The following is an 18,650-nucleotide window of genomic DNA, read 5'->3' as shown; positions in this document are numbered from 1 at the left end:
TAGGCTCCCCAGCTCCATTCTAGGCTCTGGGCATTTAACAGACCTAGTCATTGTCATCTGTGAGTTTTCAGCAGCATTTAACATGGGACCTTACTGCAAGTAAGCACTTAATACCGTCTGATGGTTGGTTGAGACCAGGAGACGTTCTGATGGTCAGGTATAGAAGGGAGTCACTGACTGACAAGAATATACTTTTAGATGTCCCAGGTTTGTGTATTATGGTCCTGGACAAAGTTTAGATCTTGTGGGTAAGATCAAGGCATCAAAAATCACTAGACTAAAGCCTGAACTTTCATTGGGTTGAACTTAATGTCTTAGGGTATATCTGAGGTATCGTTTGCAGGGTACTTCTGGAGATTTTCAAACAGCAGGTGGCTATAGGCTTTGTAGTGGGAAGAAGGCAGATCAGTGTCAAGTTCTAAATAATCTTACATAACTGTACCGTAGTCTTCATTTACCTGGTATTTCTACTTAAAACCATACCTTGTCTCCGTGCCACTAGTAAAATGGTCAAATAGCTGTTTGTTCCTTCTCTAGGGACAATTGCCCACATTGTGCCTCACGTAGGCTTCTGAGGTACCCCAGAATGGGGAGCTGGCAGGGAACTTGCCTGTCGAGCAGTTCAACCAGCCGCCCGCCTCCCAGAGGCCAGAACCGTGGTCCAGGGAGGTGTGGCTGCGGGCCCAGAGGCAGGCTCGACTTGGAAGCCAGAGCCAGCCTGTGTTTTCCTGATACCTTTCAGAGATAAGCGCCATGGATCCCAGCACCTCTCTAGAGGGTAGGCTGGCTGAAGATCCTTGGCCCTTGAGGCAGGGGCTGAAGCCTGGGGCTCCCCAGGAGAGGCCTCAGAGGAGGCCAGCCTCTTAGTCGGCCATGGCTCTGAGGCACTGATTCTCCTTCCTGCAGACTAGCTGGCCCAGTCCATTTGGGCTCTCATGCTTGCCCCGGCGACATCCCTGGCAAAGCCTGTCCTCTCCAGAACACTTCTTGCCCTCATGGGCAATGTTGAGTGTCTTTGTCTCCCCCTTAGGTGGGAAGTCTGTGTGTAGGTTTTGGCCCCAAATGGTAATGCTGCCCCCTAGCTGTGGCACACTTTTCAGGGGGCTCCAGTTAGCACTTTTATTTGTCTCCCATACTCAAGAACTGACAGAGACTCTGGCCAGGCAGATGCCCGCAGAATTTGCGGGTACTGCTCAGTGGTAGTCTCCAAAATGGAGCACACGTGCCCTGCGCCCCAAAGTCCCGAAGTGGGAAGACCACCCAGGGTGCAGAGTGGAGGCATTAGAACTTCTGCAGCTATTTTCCTTTTATGTTAAATTCATATATGTATATATATGTGTATATATATATATATTTTGCAATGTTCAGAAAACATTTGCAGATGTCTAGAGTTCATAGATGGCTGCATTTCCATATTAAGAACCCATTTCTTTATTATTCTGGATGCACTTTAAAAAGTTGAGAGAACGAGAAAATTAACTCCTTCTTTGTACATCAGCATGGCAGGATACCTATAAATGCCATTAAAAAATAGAGAGAGAAAACTCAGTTTGTCAGTTAAGGGGGATCAGAACTGCTTTGCAAAACTAGGTTGTGACTCATGTTAATTTGGCCTTGTACATCGGAAGAGTCATGTTAAATCCAGAGTATATTTTGACTTTGGACCAAAGCTTAACAATGTAGAAGCCTCATTAGGAAAAAGATTTTATTTATTTTTTTTTATTTCTTAAAGATTTTATTTATTTTGTTGAGAGAGAGAGAGAGAGAGCATGAGGAGGGGGAGGGGCAGAGGGAGAGGAAGAAGCAGGCTCCCCACTGAGCAGGGAGCCTGATGTTGGACTTGATCCCAGGTCCCTGAGAGCATGACCTGAGCCAGAGGCAGACGCTTAACTGACTGAGCCACCCAGGCGTCCCTAGGACAAAGGTTTTATTTTTGTGTTTTTTTTATTTTATGCTGTGTCCCTCCCCCAAGGCTGGAGCAATGTTTGATATAGAGTGGATACACAGGAAATATTCTCAATTGAGCATATGGACCTTCCCTTGGGTGACAATTAAAAATCATGCTGCATATGGCACTTATGTCAATATTTAGGTTGGCTTTCTTTGTTGAAACCTGTAGTCAGACGGCAGGATGCAGGGATGGGTCAGTCAGCATGACTCCCAGCAGATCCATTCACAGAGCTGCCTGAGCATCATGCTGGATGGACCTCCGAAGTGTCACCTGAACGAGAAGATGTGTGGGATTTCTTTGAAATCTTGTTTTTTGTTTTAATGGGTGTAAAATGAGACAATAGTCATAAAATGTTGATCCTGAATAAAGCTCAAGCTGGGATTAGGGGCATATCGTGCCTTCTTAAACTACTCTAATTACCTTTGAATCCATGTGGACATTTTCCTAATAAAATTTAAAAAAACACAAGGGGAAAATAGAGACCCCGAATTCATGTCACTTGTTGCAAGTAGGTAATAGCCGGCGGAGACCATCTCTTCTTCTTCCTTCCCTTTGGAACATGGCGTCATTTTTCAGCAGTCCTCGCAGCTTGTTGGGTGTGTTTGGTTTTGCAGCTTCCCTGCGGCCCGCCACCTCCTCTGGTAGTTACCTGAACTCTGGCTGTTATTCTAGCCCTTGTCCCTGGTTGTCACCAGGCCCCCACCCTTCCCTCCACATAGAATGAGCTTAATCCTTCAACCCTGTCTGTGTCTCGTGTGTCACTTCCTCCACCACCCCCAAGGTCTCCCACAGAGCTGACGAGGTCACAAAGGGGCCCCACGCTCTGCCAAGGCTCTGTTTGGTCTTGAGGAACCCACCGCGTAAGAATAATGGGAGGTTCCCTTCATCGCTGCTGTTTAGGGACACAGACAATTAAACAATCAATTTCTGTGCTGAAATCTGTGGACACTCGAAAGCGTCCCCGTCCCTGGGTGTCTGGCCTTCCTCTGTGTGGGTGGAGGTCCGCCCGTGTTCTGTCTCCCACTTACCCGCACGGCTAAGCTGCTCGTCTAGTTTATCCGCCCCCCTGCAGCCACCGTCTATTTTCAGAGGTGTAAGTAACTCGACCCAACCTTGTGTCCCTTCAGCCTTCTTAGCCAGGTCATTGCTATTTGATCGTCGTGACCTCTGTGAGCAGCAAGGACTGGGCCCCGTTCTTCTCAGTCACCCGCACCATTCCTCGCCCTGGTGGGGACACGGGATGCTCGGCAGACGACTGCAGGGGGACGAGCTTCTGCAGCCAGCCAGGGCTCAGCGTGAACTGGTGGCGTGACCGTGACCCTGGTTTGTGGCACCGTAGTTCCTGACCAGCCAGCCGCCCCTGCCCCAACCCACCAGCCTGGGCTGGCTCTCAGGCTGTTGCCCCACCCCCACTGGTCTCTGCCTGCTCCCCTCCGCCTTCTGGAAGGCCCTGCCTCCACACCAGCCCATCTGTAGTGCTTTCTCCCTCCCGAAGCCCTCCACCACTCACTTCTTCACCTTCTGTCTGGTTAGTCGGGTTAAATCTTTCCTGCAGGAGTGTTTGTTTTCACCGATACCCTAAACTCTTTGAAGGCAGAGGAAGCCCACGAGCACTGTGTCCTCGTGCTGTTGGCCTTCTGTCAACCAGGGAGGAGGGAGAGTGGGTTTTTTCCCTGTGATTTTGTTCATTTGCAGTGGGACCTTTCTCAAAGGGACCCTTAGGTGGAAGTTGCCACATAACTGGTCAGTGGCTGCACTAGCGTCCCACACCAGGTGGACGGTGAGGGGGCTTCTGCCCCATCTGTCACTCTTCTAGAAGGCCCTAGGCCATTTTCTGGAGAGGTGGGAAATATTACGTATGAGAAGAAATGAACTGACTTCACTTAGTGATATCTTCTTCATCTCGAGAAATAAAAAAAAGTAATAACACAGCAAAGTACATAGACTAATAAAATCACAAAACAAATACCTATGTGGTGTAGCATAGAAGTGACAGCTTTTAATGTAATGTTGCTTGTTGTCTTTCCGTGTCATGCTGTCATCTGGAGTTTCTGGGTGGGGGTGGAATCTGTTATCAAGTCCCTGACTCAAGACAGGGCAGTGCGGCCATCTTCTGCTCTCTCTCGCATCGCCTTGGAGATGCTCCCTGGTGTTGGTGACAGAAGGAGGCGCACATTTCCTCTGTGCTCACCCTTTCTGGATCCCCTCTGAGACCCACACAGGCAGCAGCTCAACGGGCATAGCCAGTACCTAGAGCAATGAGGTTCTTGTCTCTGAGACTCCTATTCTCTTGGACACAACATCTGAGGGGAACCCGGGACTTAGGTACCTTCTCTGTGTGCAGTTTCTCAAACAAATGGGCCCCCCTTCCCGTCTTGGAGCCCTGAGTGGAGAGGAGTTCCTGCCTCGTGGGGGTCCAGCCGTGACTATCATCAAAAGACATTTGTCCTCTTTCCTAGTAAGTTATTTCCCTCCCAGGAGGTGAAGCCTCCTGTCCCAGAGCTTGCTTTGTGGTTCATCGCAGGCCAGGAAGGTGGAGAGTCCGTTCTGAATTGTATTTCCTTCCCCAGCTCTTGTCAGAATAGGCTCTCCTTGTGTTGCCCTGTCCCCCAGACTGTGGTGTCATGTTCTTAACATGTGGTCCTCCAGACATAATTTGGGCTCCTCATGTGCCAGATGTCAGCTGAGGTCACATGCCTTGTTGGATCCAGTGGGTGCGTGGGAAGCCGGACCTACCGAAGCCTCTTCTGTCTCGGTTCCCATGGAAGGGTTGGGTCGGCGTAGCCAGTGGGTCTTATGGCCATCAGCTCAAGTGAGACGAGTGACCGAGGCCCGTTCCGCCCACCCTGCCCCTTTCTCTAACTCGCACCAGGAAATGGCCCTGCTGTGTCTTGGCTTCCGAAGACTCGCTTAACAAAATTTAATCAATGTTTGAAGACCAGAGGAAAAATCTTGCTTCCCTTAGGAATTTTTTTTTTTTTTTTTTAATGGAAACGTGTTCTCTTAAATCCGAGCCACCTCACATCACCTGGAAGTCTTCGCTGGGCATATGCAAACTGCAGTCACCATTCTCCCAAGTGGCTGTACGTGACAGATCTTCATATCTATGTTGAAGGGTGATGGAAGGAGAACTCTCCGGCTTTCTTTCCCCTGCCTTCCAGAGAATGCTGGGCAGGTCCTGCGTGTGGCATTCCTTACATCTCAGATGGCCGCCCACCCGCTGCCGTGGGCGTTGCCACGGGCTCTCCTCCCTGCGGTCCCGCCATTGCTCCCAGCAGCTCCTGGGAGGTTTCTCTGGTTTCGAGGCTTCTCTTCTCTGCCCTAGAGGACACACTTCCAGAACCTGGGTGCCAGCCTGGTGTCAGGACTCAAGCCCTTCTTCTGACATTTGCGGTTCTACTTAAGAAAGGTATTTGTCTGCTCTCTTCCCTTCCTTATGGGCAACCCTGATCTTTCAAAAAGCGATCCACAGTCTCCTGTCTGAATATATGTCTACATGTCTGCTAAGGAGAGGAGAGGACCCTTGTCCTTTGATGACCTTGAGGTGACATTTTACAGAAGTGCAACAGACTGGGCATTGGAGAACATCATGGGAAGACAGGCAGGAGAGTGTTTTTTAAAATAGCTTAATTCAGTGGTCTCCCACCTTTTCTCCCACCTCTGCATCACTAGGTAGGGGTGCTTGCTTCCTTCGCGCACACGGGCTCCCTGCAGCTGCCGCCGCCGCCGCCGCGATGTGGGGTTTAGAGGGAGAATGCTAAAGTTTAGAAATACTTGAAATACCTCCTTTCCCTTTGGAGAATCATTGTTCTATAAATAAACCCTCCCCAGGGCCCGTGGCAGAGAACTGGTCAGAATCCCAGAGGGTCATTCACAACTCAGTGATGGTCAATAAAGCACCTGTTTGGACAAGGCACTGGGGCATATAAAGGCAGATGGGAAGAGGCCCTCGGCCCGAAAGAGAGAGATGCATACACTCCCCACAAGTGCGAAGTAGGAGGTGCGAAGGGTCGCACACGGGCTGCGGGGAGCATCCTCCAAGGATTCAGGGGGGGCGCTGACTGCTTCTGACTGAGGAGGTCATGTACTTACGAATTGATGTGAGAAAGTGACCTGTTTGGGTGGGCTGGACATCTGAAAACAGGGCCAGGGCAAGGGCTGTAGGTGAAGGAGACCGCAAAGGAGGGGGATACAGAGTGGGCATGGAGGCATAGGGAAGACTTTCGGGTGGGTTCCAGAGGAGGTCAGGAGCTCAGTGGAAGAATGGAGGCAGCCGGCCCTGGGACACTTGCCTTCCTAGCCCTGTTGAGGTGAGGCACCAGGAGGGGAGCTCGCCCAGAGATGCATGGGGAGAGGATGGACCCTTCTCCTCACACGTGGAGGGCAGCTTTCAGGACCTTAGAAGGCTGGCTGGGAGCCCACAAACCACCTTCCAGCCTCCCCTCCCCATTTTTCTTCCGCATTCTGTGGTTCATTCTCCAGGCTTGAAAACCCCGCCTCCAGTTCCTCCTTTTTCCCCTTTATATCCACATACCAAAATATGGTTGTTGGTTTTTTTTTTTTTTTAAAGTCATTAAAAGCCTCTTACTGTGAAATAGGTATAATGTAAAATTTACCCTTTTAACCATTTTTGAGCATACAGTTCATTGTCATTAAGCACTTTCTCCATATTGTGTAACCGTTAGTGCCGTGGAGTTCCAGAATTTTTCATCATCCCAGACACAGACTCTACCCGTGAGGCACTGACTCTCCCTACCCCTCCCACCTTCCACTCCTGTAGCCTCTATTTCTGTCTCTACGAATTTGCCGCATTCAAAGTCCCTGGCACACGTATCATAGTTTCAAGGTTCATCCACGTTATGGTGCGTTTCAGAATTTTCTGTTCTAAAGGCTGAATGATACTCCATTGTCTGCAGGTTCCGCATTTGGGTGTCCCTCCATCTATCGATGAGCTTTGGGATTCAGATCCCCGCTTTTCAAAGCCCCATGTCATGGTTCTTTTGTCATCTAGCTCATTGCCTCCCACCTTTGTCTAGATTTGAATCTCCGCATGACTTGGTGGCAGCCTGTGCCTTTCAGCGTCCCCAGGCTTTGCCTTCAGACCTGGTGTCTAGTCCCGTTCTTGTGTGGAGCTGGGGCATGACATTGGACTTTCCCCGGGCACAGCCTCCTATCTTTGAGCTGAAGCTAATAACATCTCCCTACACGGGGGCTGTTGTGAGAATTGTGCTTAGTCATGTTTGTAATTGCTCAGCACAGCGGCTCTTAAAGAAATCATTTCACACTGATTTCCCTGAATGTCTTCCTTCCCTTCTCGTGAACCCGGTTTCATCCTGTCACTCATTCTGGATTCATTTGCTCAAGTCCTAGTAAGGAGCTGGGGAGTTGCTTCCAGCCATCCTGTTTGGTCCCCATACCCTGAAGCAGAGCTGACGTTCAGAGGCCACACTGATCCCCTGAGGACCAGCCCTCTTTGTGGCTTCTGCACACGGCTCCTCCTTGAGGGTGTGCGACCTCTTTTCTCATTTCTTTGGCCCTGCTGCCACCTTGTTTTTCACGATGTTGTGTGTATATTTGTGTTACGTCTCTTACTTCCAGGCCTCACGAATGGGGTCCACACATGAAGAGTAAATAACATAGATGCCCCGAGAGAGGGTGAGGGTTTCCCCCAAACTCTGTCAGTCCTCATGTCACCCAGGTTCTCTCATTTTGCGAGGTGTCCTCTCTCTCACCCAGGCTCTCGTTTGTGGGGGGTCCTGTCAGTCACCTCAGTTTGAACACCCATCAGGTAGAAAAGGCCCCTTTCCTGAAGCCCCCTCTGCCAGTCCTAGTCTTGGGTCCTCACAGAGCCCACGTCACTGACTTCCGACTTTTCTAAGGCAAAGAAATGTAACACTCGCTAGGTTGTTATTTCTGGAGGTTTGACCTTACAAAGGCAAATAGTGGATATTACTGTCAAAAGCTTTTAAAAGTCAGTTTAACAAGCAATCAGGTATGAGGTTGAGTTATATAATATGGACCCATTGGGCACATTTTTTAAACTGTCCTAACATTGTGCAGGTGTGTTCCTGTGATGTGGGAGAATTTGTTCAGTGGTGGCAACAAATGTGACCGCACAAAATCCTATTTGAAGAAACATGTTTAAAGATCCTGTTTGAAGAAGCATGCTCAAAGAATTTTAATAAAATACCAGTGACATGTAAATAGGGAAAAAGCACACACTGTATCAAGTAATTTGTTTTGTCATGTGGCCTAAGTATATATGTAGCTTACAGAAACTGTTATAAGTAGACGTTGGACCATGTCCTCTATCCCTAAAAGTTGATCTGTTCAAGTTGGACACATAATATTTGGAATCTCACTACTTGGGGGCACATCTGGAAGTTGTGGCTTGGTGGCCAGTCTGAACAGGTGAGGCATTGCCCTGATCTCACTGGTTACAAATTAGTTGAGCTTGATGCTTTAAAAGATTTATGTCCTCCTCTTTCTAACTTTGGGGAGATGGGCAGGGAGTGGGTTGGTAGAGACTTTTCAACTTGACTGAATATTTCCATAAGTCAGGTTTCTGAAAGCAGAGTGTCTCTGCTTCATTGCTCCTTTTACAATCTTGCTGGAAATTGAATTGGTGATCCAGAGCCTCACTTTCATGGAAATCAAGTGTGCTACTTAAGGTTTATTATACTTAGTTGGGAAGAACCGCTCCAAGGCAGTAGAAGGGAGTAATTAATTCCCCGTGGAACGACTTGCCCGCTGTTGTGTGGGATCCTGAAGTTACCCGGATGGTCGGTCTTTGCCCTACTCAGGCTCAGAACAGGACGATGGTCCCAGGGCAGTGTCCGTGGTCGGGAGCTCCTGTACAGAATGGGGTTTGGACAGCGACTTCTGCTTTTCCTCCCAAACTGGTGGACTCCGGTGTCCCTGTGGAGCTCCCATAGAACCCTCTTCAGGGAGAGCCCGGCCGCTCTTTTGGTTCAAGAGGGGATGGCTTAAGCAAATCTAGCTTTAGGTCATTTGCCAGCCAGGGTTAAGGAGCACGAATCCGACAGTTTTGGAGTGGCACATTGAAAGAACAGCGCATGGTCAGGCTGCCGCCCTCTTGTTCCTCCCCGAGGTTGAGCTCTGCCCAAGCCAGTGCAGGACAAAGGGGGAGTTTGAGCCTTCTGTAAATAGCCTATTGTACCAGGGGAGGAGGTGGGGCAAGGAATGGCAGCATCTTGCCAGCTTGGCTTGCTGCTTTTAAGGAGAGATGTCAGGATTTCTTCATCTGCCGCTGCCGGGGCAAGGGTGCAATTTATTTCTGTGGGTTTGCTTGAAGGCTGCATTCCTAGCGAAGTATTCCATCAGACCGTGATTATTCAGCTGAATGAAAGCTTGAGGAACTTTAGAAGGGGAGACACGTCCAGATCACCTTTTTTTTTTTTTTTTTTTGGTTTGCAAATGATAGGAAGAAAATAAAATGCTGATGTAAGTATAAATCTACACAATCATAGGAGCTGTGTGTGTATGTGCTGTGTCCTTAGAGAATGATGCCCCTGTGAGTCACCTTTGCCCCACACCCCTTTTTCCTGGCGTAAACGAAATGGTAAGAGGTGAACTTTTGTGTCCAGGTGGCCTTGGGCCTATATGTTCAGAGTGCAGGATGATGGGGCAAAAGCGGGCGGTTATGTAAGACATGGAGTGTTCACATGGAGTTCAGATGCTAGGCTCTGCTCCTGTCGTGGAAAGCGAGTGCCAGAAGGACCTTTAGAGGGCACCTGCCCTCGCGGTTCCTGAGCCGGGGTGAGCGGCAGGAGACTTGCAAGTTGCACGCCCCCCTCCCCCGCTGCACAGAGGGGTGCACGCGTGTTCCCGGTGCCGAGGACCAGGGGCAGAGGGTAGGAATTGTTCACGTACAGGAAAAAGCACGACTTGAGAGCTAGGTCGGCGTCTCGGGGAAGCCCCGTAAATCTCCAGCCTCAGCTTCCTTATAATCATTTTCTATTGCGAGACAGTGCAATACAGAGTGTGAAAACTTCACTTTCTGAAACACTAAATCAGCGTTTGCTGAGCCGCTAGCTAGGCTCCCCACAGTTTGGGTCGATAAGTACCAGGATTTCTGTTTTCTGATGGTCATGCGATCCAGTTTCTGTGACTTGGCCCCGTGTAGCTGTTTCTGGAAGCCCAGGCATCCTTCCCTCTGGTTCTTTGCCCTGGACGTGCACCGCTGTTCTTATGTTCACTGTCCATTCTGTGGTTTGTTTGTTTGTTTTTAAGATTTTATTTATTTGACAGAGATCACAAGTAGGCAGAGAGGCAGGCAGAGAGAGAGGGGGAAGCAGAGAACCCGATGCGGGGCTCGATCCCAGGACCCTGAGATGATGACCTGAGCTGAAGGCAGACGCTTAATGGACTGAGCCACCCAGGTGCCCCCATTCTGTGGTTTTAGACTCCAGGGAGCAAACCCCCCTTTTCATAGGCGTGGGGAGGAAGGAGCCGCAAGAGCGTTGCCGGGGAAGGAGAAGCTAACTGCCAATAGGCTTGTGCGTTCTTGACCGAGAAATACTGACTGCTTAAGCCTTTAAGCTGATTGAATCATTATTCTTAGCAAACAGCAGCATTGTTATTTGCCAGGCCTGCAAACGTCCGGGAGAGGTTGATGTGGAAATTTGCTTTTGAAAGAATTTCAAAAATATTCCAGCTGGAACACCATTGGAATAAGAATAAAATCTGTCTAGTTTTTAATCATTTGTTGGCAAGGAAGAGTCTTGATTCTTCTTCTTCGAGACCTGTTGGGGGACTGTCTTAAAGCGTGGTGTTTATATTCACCTGCAGCATTGAAAGGCTATTTATTGTGGCCGGTTTTCTTTGGATGTGGGTCTGCCTTCATTTTTAAACACCCCAAGTACTTTTTCCTTCCTAGCAGTTCCGTAGAAGGGAGATTTATAATGCTTTACAGGATTTGCTTTTGTTCTTTACTGGAAAGACTATAGTTTTCCTATGTACAGCATTAGCCAGTGGGTTCAGTGAAGCTGGTTTGTGGCTTGTCACCTGGCTCTCCACTGAGAGGCATGAATTAAACTGCTGTACCTCGTCATTACCCGTTAAAGATGAGAATGCAGCTGGATTTAAACCCTTAGAGTCACAGACTCATGTCTGATTAAATGGTCTAGCCCGGGTGCTACTAAATCAGTAATTTTCTTTATTTTTTTTAAAAGATTTTTATTTATTTGACAGAGATCACAAGTAGGCAGAGAGGCAGGCAGAGAGAGAGAGGGAAAAGGCTCCCTGCTGAGCAGAGAGCCCGATGCGGGACTCGATCCCAGGACCCCAAGATTATGACCTGAGCCGAAGGCAGAGGCCCAACCCACTGAGTCACCCAGGTGCCCCTAAATCAGTAATTTCCTGAAGTTTTTATTTTTTTCAAGTTTTCTTTCTTAGTTTTTTTAGTATCTTAATTTATTTCTTATCTCTAGAAAGAGACTTTCTTTTTTCTTTCTTAGTCTAATGCTGTCTACAGCTTGGCTACTGCTGATGCCTAAAATAGAAAAAAAAATCACCAGCTTATAACTGCATTTGTTCACGGGGGAATTATTTTTTATTCTCACACAGGGATGGGATTTTGTTGAACAGCCCCTGCGAATTCACGCAATCTAGGTTTTATGGAAATCACCTTAGGGACCTGTGGGAGAGAAGAGACAAGGGCAGAGGGGTGTGTGGGGGTTGGGTGGGAAAGTCCTGTTCAGATCTGGGGCGCCGTGGGTATGAAGACGGCTGGAAGGTGGAACGATTGCCGGGGAAGGCACGTTTGCACGTTGTACACGTCTGGTTGCTTCGCGTCTGTAAGGTAGCAGTGCTGTTTATGCAAGCTGACCACAGGGGCCAGACTTGATTTGTCTGCTTATCCTCACGGTCTCTTCCTCACAGAGGCCTTGCCTCGTCTCCCGCTCCACCGGCGGGAACACTTCCCATGCCTTGCAGACATTGCTGGCTTAATTTTGCGCCTTCCCCATCAGCCGGTGAGCCCATGGAGAACCTGCGCCGGGTCCCCAGCACCGTCCTCCCCACTGCGGGCACCGGGCCTGGCATACGCCGGATGCTCCATGATGGGCATCAACCAGAGTAACTCAGTTCCTATGCATTCATCTAGAATAAATCTGCCGGGAGTGTACTACAGACAATCTGTTTTTTTCTTGGTCTGTCTCATGTTGGTTCGACATAACCACCCAACATCTGATCGTGTATTTTGCTGTTTGTTTTTTTTTAAACATGTCCATTGTCTCTTCTCATGGGGAAACTGAGCAGAAAGAAAACAGTGTCTGTTTTCAGATCTGGCACTGGCAGTGACACTGATGCCCATCGCTGCCCATGGGTGGAGCAGTGGGGTGACTCTGCTCCCAGCTGCTCATTGGCCCATCCTCCACCCTCTCTCCTCCTGGGAAGTTAATTATGAATTTTGTCTGCTAGTTACCTTTAGCCCAGTGGGCAGCGGCGCGCGAGTCGGCATGTGACTGATGCCCCGAGAGACCTTGGCAGGTTGGGTAAGCGGCGGCTGAGCTCCTCCAGCACCCCCCCCCCACCCTCGCCACCTCTTCTGCTCTGTGGTGGCTTGTCACCTAGCAGTCAGCCCTGGGTGGCACAGATGGTGAGTGGTTTTTTAAGTCCTAGAGCTCTCCCTCTCCACCATTGTGACCTAAAGAGATCTTGCTTATCTGTTCCTTCTCAATTGTTATGTAAAACCTGGAAATAGCCTCTGTGTGTGTGTGTGCGCGCGTGCATCTGTGTATACCTACACAGAGCTGTTGTAGTACATGTCTGCCCAAGGTGACCAGATATACTACAGGACTGGTGGCTGGTGAAAACAATGGGTCCCCTGCTACTTCATAAAAAAAAATAATTACAGTACTATAGATTGAAACGTAAACATGTCTGTATTCGAAAAAAGAAAATTATCTTTAGCTTTGTGACCTAGCTCTTTAAAAGAACACACTGTAAGTGATTCACAGATACCTCCTGAATTATAGCTAAGATGTTCACACTCCGTGAATTGGCAGGCGGTGTTCGAGAAAAGCCGTCAGAGCATTTACCACGATGTCCTCCCCTTTACTGCCACACGTGCTGTAGAGCACTTTTTCATCAATAGTTTTCTCCTTAGAATTACTCTTACTTATTATCTGTACTGCACACTTTTTATATTGGTATATGTATGAGTTGTCTGTAACATCCAGTGTGAGGCTTTTTATCTCGTTTTCTTTCTTTTTTTTTTTTTTTTAAGATTTTATTTATTTGTCAGAGAGAGAGAGAGAGAGAGAGAGAGAGCGCGCGAGAGAGAACAAGCACAGGCAGACAGAGTGGCAGGCAGAGGCAGAGGGAGAAGCAGGCTCCCTGCCGAGCAAGGAGCCTGATGTGGGACTCGATCCCAGGACGCTGGGATCATGACCTGAGCCGAAGGCAGCCGCTTAACCAACTGAGCCACCCAGGCGTCCCTATCTAGTTTTCTTCTGTGCGTTTTTGGTCTCTTAATTTTGTTGGTGAACTCTTTGTGGTCAAGCCTTGTTTTTAATTAACTCTGTCCCTTCCTGTTCTACACACAGGACCAATCACAGAGTCTAGGTAGGTGAAATAATGATAGTGCCTAGAACGTATTGAGTCATTTCTGGTGCTCCGTGTATTTAGTCCTTATAAAAACCCCACGAGATCACTACTATTTTCAGCCTCCATTTATTCTTAGGGCTACGAGGCTCAGGGAGGTGAAGTAATGTGTCCCCAGTCCTCTAGCTAATAAGCTGGGAAGACAGGATTTGGCTCTCGAATCTGGGATCTTAAATACCCTTCTCCACTTCTTCTCAGCTACTATGCTGCAATCTCTCTCTAGATGTGTGGTGGTTGGTTTGAACTTTATGTGCACCCTTTTAGCATTTTAATATAATCAAGGAATATAAAAGAAATTATTCGATTCGAATAGCGAACTCTAGTTCCCTGGCATTTGTGTTGCTGCTTTTGTGGTACAGAGTATGGGGAAGGCAAGAGGCATGTTGAAATTTAGGTTGGTGTGCTGTATCCATTGGGAGCTCATTCTGAGATGCGTGGGCAGAAGCAGGAGCAGACGGCCGTTAGGTGGTGTGGACTTATTTGTGCATCTTCCCCTTTCTTCTCTTTAGCCATGATAATGGGAGCCGAGAATATCTGATCGGGTGGAAGGGAACAGAGACAGTGTCAGGGAAGGAGGTGGTGACTTACGCCTCTGGCGCATGTTGTGGCAAGAATTCTTCCTGAACGAAACCTTTTAACACGGGGAATGGAAGCTTGACACAAACTGATACCCATACATTGAACTTCTTTTTTTTTTTTTTTTTAAGATTTTTTTTATTTATTTACTTGACAGACAGAGACCACAAGTAGGCAGAGAGGCAGGCAGGAGGAAGCCGACTCGCCACTGAGCAGAGAGCCTGACACGGGGCTCGAACCCAGGACCCTGAGACCACGATCCGAGCCGAAGCCAGAGGCTTTAACCCACTGAGCCACCCAGGCGCCCCTACACGTACAATGAATTTCTAAAGGATTTTTAGAGACGTGAAACTTGACAGCCAAGGAAAGAGCCGGACCGTTAGACTGTGGCTTCAGTGCCTTGACCCGTCAGGAATCAAGTTGGATGGTTGGCCTTTAGGAATTTTGGACAGAGGTCTTGCCTTCCTGGAAGGAATGTGACATTCTTCTCTTTTGACAGAATTCAGCTTAGGGAGCGACCATCACGGGACGATGCAAGCCCACGAGCTGTTCCGGTATTTTCGAATGCCAGAGCTGGCTGACTTCCGACAGTACGTCCGCACGCTGCCGACCAACACGCTCATGGGCTTTGGAGCTTTTGCCGCCCTCACCACCTTCTGGTACGCCACGAGGCCCAAAGCCCTGAAGCCACCATGCGACCTCTCCATGCAGTCTGTGGAGGTGCCGGTAAGTGGAGGGGCTGGCCTGCCTGCGCATTTTCTCTGCATTTCTCCAGGTTCCCCGTCGAGGGCTCTATGTTGGTCAACATCAGTCACTGGCAGGTATTTGCTTGCAAGGGCACTTTGTAAGCCAAAATGTGCTCAACACACAAAGTTGGCCAGTGGGGTAATAGATGGGGGTAAGGGCCAAAATACAGGGCAGAGGGACAAAGTGGGTGGTGTTGGCGGGGTGTCTCCCTCTAGTCACCCAGAGTCTCAGTGCACGAATCCTACTGAGTTTCAACCGGATGCTAGGCCCTACAGTCGGCCCAGAGGATTCTGTGAGCAGGAAAGGAGAGGCATAGAGTCCCTGCTCCCAAGGGGCTTATGTTCCAGCAGAGAAGAGAGTTGTTGAACAAACATTCCGGAAAGAAGGATTTCCTCTGTGGTATACCTGATACTTAGAACACCTCCCTAGCTTTTGAAAGAGACTCTGAGGTTTCACCTAGGGAAAGGTGAGGCTAGGAACTTGCCAGAATAACACACCACGGAGTTTTGGGTAGGCCAAGAACAAGCCAAGGGCATTCAGGTGGTATCAGAGGTTGAGTACCACGGCGGTGTAGAACTTGGGCACACCATCAGCCATGTTCTTGTCGTCATGAAAGTGAAACACAAAAGTGAAAGTGTCTCCCTCATTAGGGCTGAATGGGTGGGATGGCATAGGGAAAGTTAAGGACCCTTTTCAGAAAGATTCTTTCTTAATGCTTCGGCTCTGCCCTCATTCCCTTCTGAATCTCTCTTTAGTATAAAACGTGAGGGGTTGAAAAGGTGAAGCAGCCGGGTTCTCTCTGGTGCTGGGACTCTTGGCCTACACTCTGCATTGTAGTCTCTCGCTTTCCCCTACCCAGGGCAGAATCGATTTTCAGTATTTCTAACTTTCAGCACATATAAAGAATATTTCTTCTTCTCCATCCTGCCCTGCTCCCCAGGCTGATGGCCGTGAGCAGGAGAGGTGCCCTTTCAAATGAAGCCTTGGCCTGATGAGTACCTTTTTGTTATTTATAGTTTTGCTATTTATAGTTTTAGTTCTTTGCTTTCCTTTAGACAATTGCTTGGATTCATTAATTCGAAGCTTTTTAAATATATAGAAGATATGTCAGTCTAATACACGCCAAAATGTAAAAATAGAATGACTGAATTATTGCCAAGAAAAGTTGGTTTTATGCCTTATTTAGAAGGTAAACGTGGCTTAATATTTTACCTCAACTAATCACAAACCGTGAAGGAGGAGAATTCAGTTTTTCTATTAGATGTGTGTGAGGTTTTTGAGATTCCTTTCTGGAGGAGGACCTGGTGTCTCACAGTAGCATTGCCATTGCTGTGAAAAGAATATTTGGCAAACGCAGATTTGAGATATTTATAATTTAGCAGTAACTGTAAATGCCTAATTCGTATTATATGAGAAATTGTGGAAGCACTTACAATATGCTCTTTAAGCTCTAGCTTCACATAAAGTCATTCTGAAACTTGGGAAAATAAGCAAAAATAAGCATGTGTGTCCTCTGTGGAATAGTTTAAAAATTACTGAGAAGCGGAAAGAAAATTAAAATCTATAATTCCACTCCCTGGTAGTGAGGCTTCCTGATTTTTCTCTTGGCCTATAGAAATGGACTTAGTTCTGGTTTTCAGAACTTGTAGGTCTTATTGCTTTGCATTTCTAAAAAAAGACCTTAAAATATCAAATTCAAGAGAGCTTGGTAGTTATAGATGCGTTTATATAGCTAGCATGGCCGTATGGACTGCTTATGGCAGAAAGAAGCCCTTAATTCATTTCATTACATATTCATGAAAAGCCTGCTTATCTGGCACAGTCAGAGGAACTGATTGCCAGAATAAAATATTGTTGTTTGGTTCCTACTTTGAAAACAAGTAAGCGCCATTTGCTAGTCCACATCCTGATCCCCCCACTCTCTGCCTCCATCTCACATCCAGATTTTTACCCTCTCCCGCTTGCCATAAACCTTACCCGGATAAAACGAGAGGAATCTGCACTTTTTGGTTTTGCTGCATCTCATGACTACCCACACCACGTGATTCCAAGCTACACCTTCTTAAAGCAGCGGCACAGAGGTTCTTGATAAGTTACCGCTTCTGACATTTCCTTTTAAAAGTCAGGGTGGAGGGGCCCCTGGGTGGCTCAGTTGGTTAAGTGTCTGCCTTTGGCTCAGATCATGATCCCAGGGTCCTGGCATTGAGTCCTGCGTCAGGCTTCCTGCTTAGTTGGGAGCCTGCTTCTCCCTCTCCCTCTGCCCGCCCCCCACTTGTGCTCTCTCTCTCTCCTCTTCTCTCTCACTTTCTCAAGTGAATAAATACAATTTTTAAAAAGTCACTGTGATAGGGGCGCCTGGGTGGCTCAGTGGGTTAAAGCCTCTGCCTTCGGCTCAGGTCATGGTCCCAGGGTCCTGGGATCGAGCCCCACATGGGGCTGCCTGCCCAGCAGGGAGCCTGCTTCCCCCTCTCTCTCTGCCTGCCTCTCTGCCTACTTGTGATCTCTGTCTGTCGAATAAATAAATAAAATCTTTAAAAAAAAAAAAGTCACTGTGATAAAGGGGATGTTAGCATTGAGCCCCAGCCCCATGTATGAAAGGCAGTGAGGACATAGGCTGCAGAGCGGGACAGAGAAGCTGGAGTTTGGAACAGAATCCAACAAGCCTTTTTTAACTTTCAAGCGTGGTTTGATCTGGGCTGTGCTTAGAGGGCTGTGCCCCGGCATCCATGGTGGCAGCTGACCCTGCCTGCAGCAGCGGAACCCCAAGGGCTGCCTCTCCCTGCATGTTGGGGAGGAACTTCCATCTGCCACAGAATTTTTCTGCTGCTGCTCCATGACTCTGAGCTGTGGAGGGAAGTGAGGTTTTCTGTGCCTGTGAGGCCTTTAATCACGTTCATAGGTGAGGTGCACATTTCCAGGTTTCAGCTTGCCTCTGCCTGTTGGCTGAGATCCCCACGTCCCCTGGTGAAGATGACCTTCGCCACAGTGACTAGGGACCCCTTGGGACCTGTTAGGGCCCAGGCCTTGGTGAGACGGAGGAGAGCATGATGGCACTGGAAAGGACCAGGGAGGTGGTAGATGTGGCAGAGGCTGGGCCCGGCTCCTCAGCTTAGACCGGGCAGCTTTGGGCAAGTTCCCCTGACTTTCTCAACCTTCAGCCTTCTAGAAAACAGGAGTGACAGTATCTGCCCTCCCTGGTGGGCATTAAGAGGGCTGCTTAGATTGTTTGCAGAGTGTCCGCTTGTCCATGCTAAGTGTTCGGTCAGTGTCAGTTTTCTTCTTCTGTAAAGGCCTCCTCGTAACCATCATGTTTTATATATAAGAAAACAGCTGAATCCAAAGAGGCAAAATTGTACCTACCCTTAGTGGGCTACCAAGAGCTCTGTTATGCTGCTTTCATTACAGTTCATTACAGTACTTGAAAGTTATGGATTATAGCTAGGGTTTTTCAGGGTGGGGGAGGAGGAAAATAAGGATAATAAGGCAAGTTTGGGTCTGTCTAGATTAATTTTTTAAAGATTTTATTTATTTATTTGACAGAGAGAAAGAGAGCATAGGCCGGGGGAGTGGCAGGCAGAGGGAGAGGGAGAAGCAGGCTCCCCACAGAGCAGGGAGCCTGATTCGGGGTTCGATCCCAGTACCCTCGGGATCATGACCTGAGCCAAAGGCAGATGCTTCACCAACTGAGCCACCCAGGTATCCCTGTCTAGATTGATTTGAAGAGCCAGTGGCTAGACCTTTGGACCCA

At 48.4% G+C, this 18,650-nt stretch overlaps 1 protein-coding gene across 4 annotated transcripts in view; it reads left to right on the top strand.

The window, feature by feature from the left end:
• ACSL1 (acyl-CoA synthetase long chain family member 1) overlaps positions 1 to 18,650 on the top strand; it is a 65,031-nt gene that overhangs the window by 7,028 nt on the left and 39,353 nt on the right. For all 4 annotated transcript variants that reach the window (XM_080797697.1, XM_080797696.1, XM_080797694.1 and 1 more), the window contains exon 2: positions 14,655 to 14,881. In XM_080797697.1, coding sequence (XP_080653823.1) covers positions 14,687 to 14,881 — 195 coding nt within the window. In that variant the 5' untranslated portion in view covers positions 14,655 to 14,686. The remainder of the gene's footprint in view (positions 1 to 14,654; positions 14,882 to 18,650) is intronic.

Source organism: Martes martes (genome assembly GCF_963455335.1).
Source record: "Martes martes genome assembly, chromosome: 2".
Classification (NCBI taxonomy): Eukaryota; Metazoa; Chordata; class Mammalia; order Carnivora; family Mustelidae; genus Martes; species Martes martes.
Note: the sequence above shows the minus strand (reverse complement) of the source record. Positions and strands in the feature narration are given on the sequence as shown.